A 17,057-nucleotide genomic window follows, 5' to 3' on the forward strand; every position below is an offset into this window, starting at 1 on the left:
CTAAAACAAAGCATCTCGCATTCTTCGTTATTTCACCTCTCGTGTCCGTGTTCCTTCGATCTTTATCGCTCGTCTATTTCGTTTTTAATCGTACGTGTATTCATACACATTTGTCTGTTAGAGATTTCCTAGTCTCGAGGAGAATTGGTCGAATGCCTGACGTTTAATTACGCCATTTGTACTTTATTTTACTATATCCAGTCAAGATAATGTGTAGACCGAATTCACAGCAACGCAAAATATTTAAAGTTAAAGTTAAACTCTTAAGTAGAGAGTTAAGAAGATTCTAGAGACCAAAGTAAGACGAATAATCAAGAATATAAATTTCTTGACTAAGGCTTCGTTAAAAAGTTATTAAAAAATTTCAAATCGTTTTGAAAAAATTATTTTTGGTTGCGGGGGTCAATTACAAACATTTTTGGTGAATACGCATACCCCCGAAATCCTACCCAGTTTTGAGAAAAAAATTCGTTACAGGAAATATAATGTCTGATCATGAATGAATGATTCCCCTGAAATTTCACGTGTTTCAAATCGTTCTGAAAAAATTATTTTCGGTTGCGGGGGTCAATTACAATCACTTTTGGTCAACAGACATACCCCTGAAATCCTACCGATTTTTTATAAAAAAAATTCAGTACGGGCGGAACTTTAAACGTTAATAACTTTTTAACAAGGCCTCCATCGACAAATTGGTATTCTTGCTTTTCGCCCTAGTTTGGCATCTAGAATCTCTCGTTACAATTTTTCCCAGGGGTTGCCGACCACCCTGTGATATGTGTAAGTTATACATATAATCTAATAGAAATCAATACTTTCAAGAGAAAATTCTTATTTCTTCTAAAGTTTTGAACTATTCTATGCACATTATACACGTATAACAATTAAACTCGTACTTCGTGACAACTCTTTAGCATGTATGCAGTATTGTTTAACACGTGGAGACGAAATTGGAAATTGCGCCTGCGTGTTACTTTACGGTTAAAAAAATGTAGATAGGTATACCGTTCCGATCATCCAAGATCCAAGTACTTGCTGCTTGCTTATACTGTGCAGTATGTATTCGCGAACCTTCGAGTTTGCACGCCAGATTCCGATAACGTAATATTTACGCATGATTGATCCAACATAGATTCGGTAAAGTGCTTTAATACCGCGATCATTAAACACTTCTACCGGACGTGTCGTATACGTAATTGTACGTAATTCACATGACAGTGGTGTAAAAAAGATCAGGTATTTCTTCACGTTTATTATTATATTTTAAAGCAACATAGTTTTACACAATTAAAAATAGACGTATTACGATTGTTTCTTTTTTGAGTATTTATCAATGTAAAAAATTATTTGGAACAATTACTATTAGAATCGAATAGAACCATTTTCACGAATGTAATTTTGCAACAAGTAAATTGCAACAAGATTCAAATAACATTTATGATTTTTTTTATCTCAACTAATTTCAGAATGAGTCACATTAGGTGTTTGCACAATCTTACATCACGTTTATTCACCAGCAACTTTGAACCTTTCACGAGGAGCTTGTTAATTAAAAATGAACGTAGGGGTGTTCATCATTCGTAAGTAATGTTAAATAGAAAGAATCGAATGTATTAAAATTCAACAAACATATTAATATTAACGAAACAATATGTTCTAGGTGCCAAATATTGGTAGTTGGAGGTGGTACCGGAGGTTGTAGTATGGCTGCAAAATTTGCCAACAGGTTTAAGGATCCAAATCAAGTTATCGTAGTAGAGCCAAGCCATGTAAAGTTTTCTTTTATTAATACGGTTGAAATTCTTACTTTAAAAGTAGAAAATTACTTAATATTTCACAAAGCACCGTAGAATATCATTTTATGTAAATTACTGTTATACTTTCTAGGCCCACTATTATCAACCTTTATTTACTTTAATCGGGGGCGGTATAAAATCAATTCAAAGTTCGAAAAGATCAATGAAAGATGTTTTACCGCAAAAAGCAAAGTGGTTTCAGGAAAGCGTAATGAGATTCGAACCAGAACAGAACGAAATAATTATGAGCAACGGCGATACTGTGCAATACAATTACATGATCGTTGCAATAGGCTTGCAATTGCATTGGGAAAAAGTGAGGTTGGAGAAAATATCTTACATCTTTCAATTAGGAAATAGAAATTACTTGTATTTCACGTGTATATCAGGTACCAGGTTTAATAGATGGACTTCGAGACCATACGTCGCAAGTTTGTTCTATATATGGGCCTGAAACTGTTGCGAATGTCTTTTCTACAATTTCAAAAACCAAGGATGGCACCGCCTTGTTTACCTTCCCAAATAGCCCAGTTAAATGCCCCGGAGCTCCACAAAAAATTGCGTATCTTGCAGAAGATTATTTTCGTAAAGTAAATATGAACGATATGTATTTTGATTCTCTTCCTGTTGCTAAAATTTAGTACATCGAGATGATACTTATTTTTCTTAAAGCACAAGGTGCGTGATAATATAAAGGTTGTTTATAACACGGCCTTACCGGTCATATTCGGTGTTAAAAAATATGCAGATGCGCTTTGGAATGTGTGCGGACAAAGAGACATTACAGTAAATCTTCAAATGAATCTTGTGGAAATAAATACGTCTGCACGGGAAGCAGTGTTTCAGAGATTGGATAAACCAAATGAGACGGTTGTACAGAAGGTATCTTTTTCTTTTTCTGTACAAAGTACACATATAAGATAATGCAATTTATAATAAATACTCTTGGTTAGTATTCGTTGCTTCACGTATGTCCGCCGATGGGTCCACCGGATGTTTTGAAAAGGCACCCTTCATTAACGAACGAAGCGGGATTTTTGTCAGTTGATCCTAAAACGCTACGTCATACGAAATACTCAAATATATATGGAATAGGAGATTGTACGAGTTCTCCAAATTCGAAAACGATGGCTGCGATAGGTACAATAATATTTAGTAAAAACTATGAAACGGAATTTCCGTGAATATTTATTTTTATTTTAGCGGCTCAAGGAAAAGTATTATATAATAATCTAACTAACGATATGGTGAATAAATCTACGACTATGGCTTACAACGGTTATTCGTCTTGTCCTTTGGTTACTGGTTATGGGAAATGCATTTTGGCCGAATTCGATTATAATTTACAACCACTGGAAACGTTTCCAGTAAATCAAGGACGAGAATATTACTTTACGTATTTGCTTAAGACATATTTTTTCCCGTTTATTTACTGGCATCTGATGCTACGGTAAATTTTCCATAATTTTTAATAAATCTTTAATCAAACGTAGAGAGACACGAGATTTGCTAATAATAATTGTTTAAATTCGCAGCGGCAAGTGGGATGGACCGGAATTCTTCCGCAAATATACAAGTATGATAAAAAAAAGAGAAACTTCTGGTAAAGTTTAAAATTAAAATGCTTTCGTAGAACAGATATATTAAAAACAAAAAATCATTGTACATAATTTTTTTTTAAATGTTATTTAGTATCGCTAATAAATAACTGTTATTCATAAGATATTTATTTTATAAAATACGTAATCGTGAAAAAATGGTCGGTGATTAAAATTTCTACGTTTATAACAAAACAGGGATATATGTATGTAAACATATATTACCTGTATTCAAAACCTTATGATGTTAATTTCTATATAAGCGTAGGGCAAATAAATAGACTTTTGACGCACTATCGTATTGCTTTTTTCTTTCGGTCGAGAAAATTAAGATACACGTTCGGTCATTGAAAAGCTGTTCGTTTCCACCGGGTCTTATCGACCAATCGGATCAATTTTCGCGCAGTATCATTACGATTCACGTAGTACCGTAAAGATATCGACGCGTCAAGTTTGACGTAAACATGGATGGCCAGCTATTGGTAGGTTTTTTAATGTGCGTCTTACGTTTTTTTTATACAGACTTGATAGTAAAATACGCCTCGTAATAATATATACTTGATGTAAATATTGTCTCGTGCAATTGTAATCATGAATCGTGGTGGATCATCGAAAGTTGTTCAACATAACCTCTCTCCGATGCTTCAGAGTGACCAGGATCGCGATTTTCTGCAACGCGTATGATTTCTATTGATTTTAAGTTTGCTTTTCCTGTTTGTTCCCATTTATTGTCGTTCAGTTGGATAATAATACTAAATGCAGGTGTTTCTTAACCTATTGTAACTTTAACGTAGCATGCGTGGTTATTAAAAATTGTAGTCGTATACTACATGGGTGCATACGTGGGAAAGAATCTTTTTCTCGAAATTTTCTTTATTTTAATACGAATCGTGTATGACTATAGGAACCAACGCTCTATACTGTCAAGGGTATGGCCATCCTTGACAACGATGGTAACAGAATATTAGCCAAATATTATGACAAGAACGTGTTTTCTACGTCGAAGGAGCAGAAAGCATTCGAAAAGAATCTTTTTAATAAGACGCATAGAGCAAACGCAGAAATTATTATGCTAGATGGTTTAACCTGTGTTTATAGAAGTAATGTCGACTTGTTTTTTTATGTTATGGGAAGTTCTCATGAAAACGAGGTAAATGCAACTCCGAAATAAACAGCTGCTTTGATGAAAAGTTTGTCATTAGTAAGATTTTGCTACTTCTGTTCCAGCTTATCTTAATGAGCGTCTTAAATTGCTTGTACGACTCGGTTAGTCAAATTTTAAGAAAGAACGTCGAGAAAAGAGCTGTTTTGGATAGCCTAGATATAGTTATGTTAGCCATGGATGAAATCTGTGATGGAGGGTAAATAAAAATGATTAAGTAATAACGTTTGTAAAACGGTACTGAAAAATCCATTGATAATTTGGTTTTTTAGGATTATTCTCGATGCCGATGCTTCCAGTGTTGTTCAGAGGGTAGCATTGCGAACTGATGATATTCCACTCGGAGAGCAGACAGTTGCACAGGTAACAGTTAGCGTTAGGTTACAAGTTTGATGAATTTAATGTCGTAGTAACGTTTGTGTCCGTTTGTGACATAGAAACACTTTCGATTTCTTTATTTTGTGTTCATGCATCATTCTACATTCTTCGCACAGTCTCTGATTGTAAGTTTTTGTAACATTAGAAGACAGAATAGTTAAAATTTTTTTCTTCTAACTCTCATGTATGTTATTAAGTACTTTATTTTTGTTCTAGGTTCTGCAATCGGCGAAGGAACAACTAAAATGGTCTTTATTGAAATAAGTATTATACATAGAAATCGTATTAAATATTTTATAAAACTTGCACTATCTTAAGTGTAAATGTAAACATTTCTGGAATACTGATCATCCATCAATTATTATACTTGATTTTGATTTTTTTGTATTAATGTTCTGGTTCCAAGAAATTTTGCAATATACTTCGAAGAGAAAGTATAAAATATAGCATTTATTTTTATGATATTTAGTATTTTTGATGTATATTTATATTTATATTTATATAATCTGTATTTAGTTCATTAAAAATGAAGTATAAAAAACTATATTTAATTTTTCATTCTTAATTAATAATGTGAGTTGCAATAATCTTGATTCTAAATATCATAATCGTCGTGTTATTTTTTATCTTATTACAATATATTATTTGAATCCCTTTTCAATTAACGTTATTTCCTTTATATGTATATTACACGATAATTATCGTGTAATTGTATTGCGATTACTTTGAAGAAGTAATTCCAATAAATATAATAGGACTGTATTTTGTCCAACGCTGATAAGGGTTTAATGAAAAATAAAATCCACTTTAAGGTTAGAAGAATTTCTATAATAAATACAGCGTCATATTGGAAAGCTTTTCCCGTGAAATAATTATAAAAAATACAGATTTATCTACTCTAGCATTATTTAATTAGCAAAGAAACTGTGATATAAACGCAGTTACAATATTACGCGAAAAAGTTTGAATGAAATCTGCGTCCCCACAAGTGCGACCTCTCGTTGTTAGATGTGGGGCTAAAAAATCAGCTACACGATAGATGGTGTTACTTGCACATCATTGAATGACCTAAGAAGTTACTTATAAAGTTTTACTTATGGATAAGTGCTGACTGAAAGTATATTTAATTGATAAAAAAGAAATTGAATAAATTAAATATTTAAGGTTCAATTTATTTGTTCACATTTTTGTGTCTTTATTGCGAACGAATAAAATTAACTTTCTATTACAATTAATTTCTCCGTTAGCTTCTCGATTCTCTATCAGCAAAGGAATGAAGTGCAAAAGATCGTAAGTTGAAACTGAATATTCTCCAAACTTTTAAACGATTTTCAACGCAATCGCCGGTACAAAAAATTTTTCGCAAAAATTCCGGACCCGAGGCGGTGAACATCATTTCAACTCCTTCGACGTGGAAAGGGGTACGCGATAGTTGTTTTTTTCCTGGTCTCGGGGGAAATCTGAGGTCGACCTAAGGGGGAGGAACGTAGCTAAAGGTCGTACAGCGAACGCCACCTAGAAATCGCAGGACAGTGGTCGCTTATTTGAAGTCAGGTGACAAGCTGGTAGCCCGATTCGATTGTGTCCGTTGGTTACTCTTTCATTGGGTTCCTCCGCGCTGGGAATTTTAGATTTGATTACAAAACGCGTCCACCTACCCTCCCCCCCCATCGGCACCATCTCCTCCACCTCCGCGTCGCGATCGTGCTTTCGCCCTTGCAGCTAGCGATGGGACCAATAAACTCGCGTGTGACCCACTCGTTTCTCCAGATCAACGTTGATCAATTTTACTTTATCGTGTATTCTACGTTATAAATCATAGATAATTTGGAAATTAATTACGTACTTTATATCAAAATGTATTATTTTCTACGAATATAATAGGTATGTTTAAAAAATTTCAAATGGTTCTGGAAAAATTCTGCCTAGGTTCTGGGGTCAAATACAACCATTTTTGGTGAATAGACATACCCCCGAAATCTTACGCGCTTTCGAGAAAAAAATTCGAGTAGATGTGAAATTTTGAGGCGAAATTAAAAATTTCAAATCGTTTTGAAAAAATTATTTTTGTTTGCAGGGGTCAATTATAATCATTTTTGGTGAATAGACTTACCTCTGAAATCCTACCCAGTTTTTAGAAAAAAATTCGAGAAGGTGGTAGAATTTTTCGGCAAAATTGAAAAGTTTAAAATCGTTTTGAAAAAATTATTTTCGATTGGAGGGGTCAATTACAATAACTTTTGGTGAATAGACTTACCCCTGAAATCCTATCCAATTTTTAGAAAAAAATTCGAGAAGGTGTGAGATTTTTCGACAAAATTAAAAAATTTCAAATCGTTCTAAAAAAATTATTTTTGGTTGCAGGGGTCAATTACAATCATTTTTGGTCAATAGATATACCCTCGAAATCCGACGCATTTTCGAGAAAAAAATTCGAGTAGCTGGTAGAATTTTTCGGCAAAATTGAAAAGTTTCAAATCGTTCTAAAAAAATTATTTTTGTTTGCAGGGGTCAATTATAATCATTTTTGGTCAATAAACATACCCCCGAAATTCTACCCACTTTCTAAAAAAAAATTCAGTAGGGGTGGAACTTTAAACGTTAATAACTTTTAAACGAAATCTCAGTCGAGAAATTGGTATTCTTGATTTTCGTCTTATTTTGGCCTCTAGAATCTTCCATTACAATTTTTCCCAGGGTTACCCGTACACCCTATATAACATTTTAATGGTGGATGAGCGATTAATTGCTTGCTAACCCTTGGACGATCCACCCTCGCCATTTAACATAAATGTAAAAAAATACAGTGCAGAATAAAAGTTTTCGAGGGAATCGTACTATAACGGGGAATGAAATAGAACATGTAGTCGGTTCCATCGCTACTTCGAACCGCGTCCACAGCCCCCCGTTCCACCTGCACCGATGAAAAACTCTTGTTGCTCGATCGCGACGGAATTATTGGCCGACCGTGCTTATTTATGGCGTTCATTTTCCTGGAGATTGCAAGAGAGGACAGTGCCGGTCCCACTCGCTTCGGCTCGATTTTTTTGCCGGAGCGTGTCGATGCGCGATTTATGGCGTGTCAGCTGAGAGGTGAACAGGACGTTGATAACGAAGACACTTTGACGCGGGGCATCGTCGCCCCGGTCTCGCGATCAAATTAATCCTGCGACCTTTGCGTTCGTTGGGAAACTCCCACGAGCAACGCTCGGTCCAACGTTTCACGATTCCTTGATTCAGGAATCGATGATCCCCGGCGAATCCGCGTCATTTTCCAAGACAAAAACCTCGATACTTATTGTTAATTTCAATAGCCTTTCAGGGTCAAAGAACTATCTGTTATTGTTAAAGTTTCACGCGACACACTCTTGGAACAATTAAACTAACGGTAGAAAAACCTTTTTGCAGGGGATCGTGACAGCAGGATACTGCAGAGGAACACGAGAACGATTAATCATCCTGGATGACTTCGTGCCGCGACAGATGAAGTCACTGCATTATAGAGGATCGCTGCTTTAAATGGGATTAATGTCAGGATCCACCGAATTTGTTGACATATGTTATCTCCTGGTACCTAAGCACATGTTGTTACTAATAACGTCGATTCGTGTACATTTTATGATGAAAATTGCATTTGAGAAAGCAATTTATTATAAATACATTTGATTCGCAGAAAGTTCAGCTTTGGGTGCTAAACCAACTTCAATTACAAGAGCATTCGAAGCAGCCTATTTCTGACTCGCGCGAGCAATAGATGGGCATCGAATCGTTGGTTCGTTCGAACGTCGCCTGATATTATTGATCAAATTGATGGGCGCAATTTGTTTCAGGGTTTGTCACCGTGACATCATGTACGTCCTTTACATATGGTAACGATCCTGTTTATTATTTTGCGGGGATCCCCTGCACTTGTCGAAAGGGGTAATCCCTACCTGCTGTCGCCCCAGAGAATCAAGGGGAACGAATCGAAACCGGGCCCGAAAGGGTTGGCGACTCGTTAATGAAATTAATCGAGCGTAAAGTCCCAACTCCTAGACTCCAATCCAGATTTCGTCACTTGTTCTTTCGACGAACGTATAAACGTGGATTACACTTATGATCTTGAAAAATTACGCATACAGTAGTCGTTGCCGTGTGTCGGAGTCGGAAACGCAGGTTGCGAAGCATCGCTGACGATCTCAGCGATAAAACGAAAGGGTGTGGCGTGTATAAGTTGGAACAAAGGGGATTACGTTGTCGAGGAGGCAAGTGGATCCGTGAAGGGATTACCGAGCAAATATTTATGTAGCCAGCCCTCGGGGGACGGTGGATCATCAAATTCCAATGACAAAACGGGCATAGCCACGGGTGGTGACAATACTCCTTTGTACGAGGGGTTACATTCACATATGCTGCGCCATTTGCCAACGAAACTTTATGCGATTCGGGGCTCCCGAATTCCCGTGGCCCGTACCCGGCAACGGTGAAAGCGAAACGCGAATTAAACTCGATCGGAGATCATCGTCCATCTCCCGGAATTAATCGTTTCACGAGCTTTTTAACACCTTTTCCAGTTAATTACTGGTAATTGTTCACAGTCGCGACTTGACCTTGCAAACCGGAAGCTTTCGACTTAAAACGTAGTGGAAGGATATGATTTTTTAACAGCTAAGTAAGTCTGGATAGAAACAATTAGAATCTGAGGATAACGTTAATCGAACATGGTCTTTTTTCAAATTGTTTCAGGATTATCATCTCTGAACGAGGGAAATTGAAGGGTGTCCGGTGTGTCGAGTCGATTTTGATCGATGATGATATTTTCGTTCGCGCGCGTAAGCACAGCGTTCGGCCCACATCATTAGCTGCTGAAAGGGAGGATAAAAGATGCAGGAACAGCTGTGTACCACTTTGGGTGGTAATAGTTTTTTTCTTGGATAAAAAGCTTCATCCAGGAATCCAGAAATTAAATAAATATCAATCAACACACTAAGGTACGCATGATGTAACGACACGTGTGATTCAACTTTTATATAGCTTTATATACATACCATATATTTATTTACAATATTTAATTGTTGTGGAGCTGAATAACCCACATTCAAGAAAAATATCTGGCCATATTGTCGAGCAACCATAAAATTTAATATTGATTATTCGTTTCAAATACTCTGACTGTAATCTCTTTTACAGTGTACAGACATTAATTTCTTAATTAATTTCAACTGTTCGAAAATACGAATCCACCTAATTTATCGTAAGTTTCGTCGCGATTTTCCGAAGGATTCCACCGTGAAAGTGCTCCTCTCGCGCGGCAAGTTCGCCAGTTATTCCCAAGAAATCTACTGCAAAGTGTTCCTCTGATAAACAGGCCGCTACATCTTATGAATGCTTGATGATGGCGTTTCACGAGGCGTCTCACCCTTCCCCGCGCTCAAGGGCGAAATCTTCATCCTCGTTCCACCTCCAGCCGCCTCGTTTTCAACCCTTGGAATTCCACGAAGCCGCCCCACAGCGTTCTCCGCCGCATTCAACCCTGCGTTACGGTTCTCCGTCCCTGTCTAGCGTCTGTCAGGACCAATCGTCGTCCAAGAACGGAACGAGGTGTGGTGAGTCCTCAGCGTCCTTTATTCCAACGTAATCCGCGAGTTTCGTTCAGAAAAAAATCAATCGTTATCACTGAAATCAGATTTAATTTACAAACCTATTTTCCAGGGTAAAGAATTCGACGCTCGAGACAGTGTAATTAAATTACAAATTTCCTAGTCTTCGAGTGTATTTTTCTAATTTTATTTTAAGAAAGCTGATATCGAACCAACAGTGTTTTCCTCGACGAATACATCGAACGAAGAGGTGTTTTTAAAAAATTCAGCATTTCGAGCAAAAATTGTATTATTCACGGTGTCTGGGAAATTCGAGTATAAGCGTACTCTGGTCCTCCGGTTGTTTCGCACAATCAAATATCCATCTCTTGTTTCCACCCTCGCAGGACCACCACCCAAGCCTCCTGCCACCGCCAATCGTGGCCGAGCAGAGAAACGAGGGGTGGCGAGACCGATCCCCCTCTTTCCTCGTGGAAACCCTCCCGAGAAGTATTGACCCGGTATCTCTCTCTCTCGTCCCGCAGATAAGCGAGAAAGGTCAGAGCCATCATGGCCCCCGGCGGCTGTTCTTTTCACCTGACTCCCCTTTCAAGATTTCACACCCCGGAGGAATCGTCCTGCGAGGCACATAATATCCCTGAACCCACTCCCTTCCGTGCGATACGAATTATAAACTCGATTAACCGGCTGTTTCCCTAGAATTTCATACCTATCATTGCCTTTTACCAAATAGCGATGGGACTGAAACGCGTTTCGATTAAAAACCTAGTGTCAAACAGTGGTTTCCTTATTTTTCAACAAAATTAGACTCGATTCGATCTAAGTCTCCTCTCCAAGGGTTGAAATACCTCCAAATGGGGTGGTACATATTCACCCCTATCAGTGATTTCATTTCGACTATTCCTTATAATTTAAAACATTATAAAATACGATTTCTTCCTTATTTTTCAACAAAATTAGAGTCGATTCTAAGCCTCCTCTCTAAGGGTTGAAATACCTCCAAAAGGGGTGGTACATATTCACCCCTATCAGTGATTTCATTTCGACTATTCCTTATAATTTAAAACATTATAAAATACGATTTCTTCCTTATTTTTCAACAAAATTAGAGTCGATTCTAAGCCTCCTCTCCAAGGGTTGAAATACCTCCAAATGGGGTGGTACATATTCACCCCTATCAGTGATTTCATTTCGACTATTCCTTATAATTTAAAACATTATAAAATACGATTTCTTCCTTATTTTTCAACAAAATTAGAGTCTAAGCCTCCTCTCCAAGGGTTGAAATACCTCCAAATGGGGTGGTACATATTCACCCCTATCAGTGATTTCATTTTGACTATTCCTTATAATTTAAAACGTTATACATTATAACTTCCTCGAAAGAATATGCTCGATTATTGCAGTGAGTTCGTTTGTGTCGTTTTTGCTCAATTTCGAAAGTATTAAGTAAAGGAACACGGTAAAAAGCCAACAGCGCCAAAAAGTAACAACAATAATAAATAGTTCCTAAATGTACGCTTGTATCGTGCACATTTTCCAACGACAGGTCGAATGAAACACGTTGCGAGCGTTTCCTATAATTTTCAACGCGAACGTGCACGAAGCTGCTCCCTCATATACGACATCACTAGATCAGGGGTCGTAACAGCGCGGTGCCCAGCACCTTATTGCTATCTACCACCTTTCCAACCCTTCAACCCCCTCCCGTGAATCCCTCACCGAGCCATCGACCGTTCGCGTGTGTTTGTGCGCCCTCTGTGCAGTACCTGTCTATTTACTCGTTCGTGTGCCCCCACCGACACACAGCACGCGTCGCTGTAACGAGTCCCAACCCCCATCTTACTCTCTGGTGGTCGTGGAGCTAGAAGCAGCAGCAAGATTGAGGAAAAAACAGAGGGAAAAGCGAAGGAAAAGATTTGTTACGCTGCCACGGGTGCAAGTTCGTACTTTACGCGAATAAAACGAATGATTCAGTTCTTTTAATATTCCACGACGTTTCGAGTAGGTTAACGCATTAATTCTGGAGTTTTCGCGGCAATGTTTGTTCCGATAGCTGTTGAAAAATGTTTCTGACACTTCAGGCTATTCGAATTATTAGATTTTTGAGCAGTTTCAATGGAAAATTGTCAGAATAGAGAGTGAGTCTTTTTATCCAATATGGCCGCCGTTGGGAATGCTCGATACAAGTTGATCTCGCGATTCAACCTCTGTGAAACGAAACGTTCCGATAGCAGGATGCTATAAAACGTGAATTTTCGATAAAATGCGTTTCGAGAAACTCAATAACGTTTTCGGTGCAACAGTAAACTCGTCAAAATCGTTTCTGTGATAGTTATTCCTTTTATCCAATATGGCCGCCGCTGGAAATGCTCGATACAAGTTGATCTCGCGATTCAACCTCTGTAAAACGAAGTGTTCCGATAGCAGGATGCTATAAAACGTGAATTTTCGAAAAAATGCGTTTCGAGAAACTCAATAACGTTTTCGGTGCAACAGTAAACTTATCAGAATTGTTTCTGTGACACTAAGGCTTTTTATCCAATATGGCCGCCGTTGGAAATGTTGGATACAAGTTGATTTCGAAATGTTCCGATAGCACGATGCTAGGAAACGTAAGTTTTCGAAGAAATACGTTTCGAGAATGTTCGATAACGTTGTATCAGCGGAACGGTGAGCGTCTTGGCCGCTCGAGCAACCGCGTCCGTCTTTTTAGCGCTAATAAAGGTTCCAAGATATTTTGAAAAATGATGGCAGACAGCGGTGAGACAGATCGGGCGAGGAGAAGGGTAGCAGCAGCCCCGACACTAATCTCGAGTTAGGTGGCTACATTTTCTCGTAGACAGGGAATATACGGGGGCACGTAGTTGTTGCACGGTTCGTCGACCGTGTATATGCGCGAGAGCACGCGATTCTGCGCAGAACGTGCACAGTTACAAACGCACGGGACACGATACGCGCGGTAATATTTGGTGCAGGTCCAAATTTTTCGATTTTTAGGACTATTTATCGCAAAAATTAAGACTCGTTGAACAAACTCAGAGGAAAAATAGAATTTCAAATATAGTTATCGGGGGAGGTTTTCGGGAACTGTAATACTCTTATTTTTGTTAGGTTTGATTAACACTCAGATCAAAGTATGTTTTTTTTTACAAATTGCATGATTTTCGTATTGCAAAGTTTGAAATAGCAATGGCTGATTTGTCGATAACGCATTTTTTATCGTACCTATTTAATCCAATCGATATTAGGTTCTTGTATATTTCTTTTTTTTTATTTTTGAACTTTCCTTTTCAATTTTTCGAAGAAGTTTGATCACTTCTATATATAAACATTTAAAATAGCAATGGCTGATTTGTCGATAACCCACTTTTGATCGAGCCTATTTAGTCCATTCGACATTAGCTTTTTGTATATTTATTTTTTTTATTTTTGAACTTTCCTTTTTAATTTTTCGAAGAAGTTTGATCACTTCTATATATAAACATTTAAAATAGCAATGGCTGATTTGCCAATAACTCACTTTTGATCGAACCTATTTATTCCATTCGATATTAGCTTCTTGTATATTTATTTTTTTTATTTTTGAGCTTTCTATTTCATTTTTTCGAGGAAGTTTGATCACTTCTATGTATAAAGATTTAATCATTAAACTTGTAACGTTCTTCGCGAACAATATCGAGGGAAAATGGCGAACGTTAGCGAGGGACTATTGTGTTCGACTTTTTTTTTTTCTTTTTGCAAAAGTTTCGAGCCGGTTGGAAATTTCGACGCGTCCCTGGAAGCAGCGAGGAGATATCCTTCCGCAAGCCGGCCATGTTACATCCCCCCAGGACGCTAAAGCCCTGCCGACTAATAAGTTTCATCCCCCGCGTAGTGAGCACCAATTATGAACTTGCTCCGGCCATAATTAAAAAATGTAATTTCACCGCCAGAGCTTCTCGATCTTCCGCCTTAACGATCTGTTACCTATATCCCCGAAGCTGAGAGTAACTTAATCTAGGTAGCCGCGCTTTCGACTATGCGCAAACGCTTAGGTATCCCGACCTCGTTTCTTCCATCCGCCTTTGTTCGTCGCCGACTTTTTACACGCGCGTAATTGCGATTGAATATTCGAGCTGCCGCGGCAATATCGTTAATTCGCTTAGGGGAAACCCAGATATCGAAGTTTCCAAAAAATAAAAGAAAAATAATAGAAATTAATGTTAACGTTGGAACATGGAAACTCGACTATGGGGGTCTCGCGATTTCTGTTATTATAGACATAATAGACATTGTATTGGTGCCATCTAGGTCTTATACAAGCACTGTACACGTTGTCGACCTCTCTGTACAGTCTTGTGTCGACAGTCAAAGCGAACGCGTCTTTCTTTGTATATAAAGTGTCGCGAATATACAATAGTGGTTTCGTCGATTATCGTTTCACCAACCAACAGTTAAGTTTATAAACAATTTTAAGAGAAATAACATTTTATTTTCTTATTATAACAATAAAAATCGCGATCGATCTCTTGGATTTTTGTTTCAACGAGGATAATATTCTCCTGAAAAAGAAATTGCTTATTATTTGTCGAAAATTGTGAATAATTGTTTGGTGGAATTCGACAGACGAAAAGTTCCCAGGACTATTGGCATCGTGAGGCTTCTCAGCCGTTAAACGAAAGTCGAGCGGTGCAATGAGCGACGAAGTGCCATCAACGATCTCGCATGCTGATGTCGCAGGTCTGTTTCACAGTGAACGGTCTGTAAATGCTTCTCTCTCTCTGTCGGCGCGTCGTAAACATTTCGCGATTTCGCCGGCCAATCGCGTCCACTCCAACCGGATTCGTGCATCGACAACTCGAGAATCGCATTATCCCTTCGCAGCAGCCAGATGCACTTCCCTCCTCGAGCGATCAACTTTTTACTCGGATGCGATTTATTTCCATAATCGGCGCGTCCGCTGTGCGAAACGTTCCGCCATCTTAACTACATACGTACGAATGAACGAGGAATTAGCACCGTTTCGAGAATTATTTTATTTTAATAGGATTTATTTCGACGTCTCTAAAACGGTTACAGGCACTTAATTTGTTATAAGACAAAATTGCAATTTTTCATTTAACGCGTTTAGAATTGGAATCTAATATAGTTACAATTTTTTAGAGAACTTATTTTTACTAAATTTCTATCTAGATTTATTGTTTTTAATATCTAATCTAATGTCTAATTTAGGACAAAATTACAATTCTTCATTTAACATGTTGACAATTGGATTCTAATATAGTCACAATTTGTTAGAGAACTTATTTTTACTAAATTTCTATCTAGATTTATTGTTTTTAATATCTAATCTAATGTCTAATATAAGAAAAAATTGCAATTTTTCATTTAATACGTTGACAATTGGAATCTAATATAGTCACAATTTGTCGTAGAACTTATTTTTACTAAATTTCTATCTAGATTTATTGTTTTTAATATCTAATCTAATGTCTAATATAAGACAAAATTGCAATTCTTCATTTAACACGTTGACAATTGGAATCTAATATAGTCACAATTTGCTAGAGAACTTATTTTTACTAAATTTCTATCTAGATTTATTGTTTTTAATATCTAATCTAATGTCTAATATAAGACAAAATTGCAATTCTTCATTTAACACGTTGACAATTGGAATCTAATATAGTTACAATTTGTTAGAGAACTTATTTTTACTAAATTTCTATCTAGATTTATTGTTTTTAATATCTAATCTAATATAAGACAAAATTGCAATTCTTCATTTAACACGTTGACAATTGGAATCTAATATAGTCACAATTTGTTAGAGAACTTATTTTTACTAAATTTCTATCTAGATTTATTGTTTTTAATATCTAATCTAATATAAGACAAAATTGCAATTCTTCATTTAACACGTTGACAATTGGAATCTAATATAGTCACAATTTGTTAGAGAACTTATTTTTACTAAATCTCTATCTAGATTTATTGTTTTTAATATCTAATCTATTGTCTAATTTAAGACAAAATTGCAATTCTTCGTTTAACACGTTGACAATTGGAATCTAATATAGTTACAATTTGTTAGAGAACTTATTTTTACTAAATTTCTATCTAGATTTATTGTTTTTAATATCTAATCTAATGTCTAATTTAGGACAAAATTACAATTCTTCATTTAACATGTTGACAATTGGATTCTAATATAGTCACAATTTGTTAGAGAACTTATTTTTACTAAATTTCTATCTAGATTTATTGTTTTTAATATCTAATCTAATGTCTAATATAAGAAAAAATTGCAATTTTTCATTTAATACGTTGACAATTGGAATCTAATATAGTCACAATTTGTCGTAGAACTTATTTTTACTAAATTTCTATCTAGATTTATTGTTTTTAATATCTAATCTAATGTCTAATATAAGACAAAATTGCAATTCTTCATTTAACACGTTGACAATTGGAATCTAATATAGTCACAATTTGCTAGAGAACTTATTTTTACTAAATTTCTATCTAGATTTATTGTTTTTAATATCTAATCTAATGTCTA

At 36.6% G+C, this 17,057-nt stretch overlaps 2 protein-coding genes across 4 annotated transcripts; both read left to right on the forward strand.

Moving 5' to 3' along the window:
- The first annotated feature begins 1,002 nt into the window (after window positions 1-1,002).
- LOC122405437 (sulfide:quinone oxidoreductase, mitochondrial) lies at window positions 1,003-3,667 on the forward strand. Its single transcript, XM_043410172.1, has 9 exons — window positions 1,003-1,236; window positions 1,467-1,580; window positions 1,661-1,769; window positions 1,888-2,112; window positions 2,186-2,386; window positions 2,469-2,678; window positions 2,750-2,936; window positions 3,000-3,246; window positions 3,332-3,667. The coding sequence occupies exons 2-9, from the start codon at window positions 1,468-1,470 to the stop codon at window positions 3,408-3,410; spliced, it is 1,371 nt and encodes a 456-aa protein (XP_043266107.1). The 5' UTR covers window positions 1,003-1,236; window position 1,467; the 3' UTR covers window positions 3,411-3,667.
- A 166-nt stretch (window positions 3,668-3,833) lies between these two features.
- Window positions 3,834-5,284, forward strand: LOC122405445 (coatomer subunit zeta-1). Of its 3 annotated transcripts, XM_043410193.1 has the most exons (6): window positions 3,887-4,072; window positions 4,299-4,544; window positions 4,622-4,755; window positions 4,829-4,919; window positions 5,051-5,059; window positions 5,151-5,198. In XM_043410193.1, exons 1-6 carry the CDS (start codon window positions 3,986-3,988, stop codon window positions 5,196-5,198), a joined length of 615 nt encoding a protein of 204 aa, XP_043266128.1. In that variant the 5' UTR covers window positions 3,887-3,985. The 3 variants fall into 3 exon arrangements, with proteins under 3 accessions (XP_043266129.1, XP_043266128.1, XP_043266127.1); XM_043410194.1 differs by lacking the exons at window positions 3,887-4,072; window positions 5,051-5,059 and adding an exon at window positions 3,834-3,876 and having other exon boundaries at window positions 5,151-5,284; XM_043410192.1 differs by lacking the exon at window positions 5,051-5,059 and having other exon boundaries at window positions 5,151-5,284.
- Window positions 5,285-17,057: the final 11,773 nt, after the last annotated feature.

This window comes from Colletes gigas, unplaced genomic scaffold (assembly GCF_013123115.1).
Source record: "Colletes gigas isolate AHSC1104 unplaced genomic scaffold, ASM1312311v1 Colletes_gigas_Sc00004, whole genome shotgun sequence".
Classification (NCBI taxonomy): domain Eukaryota; kingdom Metazoa; phylum Arthropoda; class Insecta; order Hymenoptera; family Colletidae; genus Colletes; species Colletes gigas.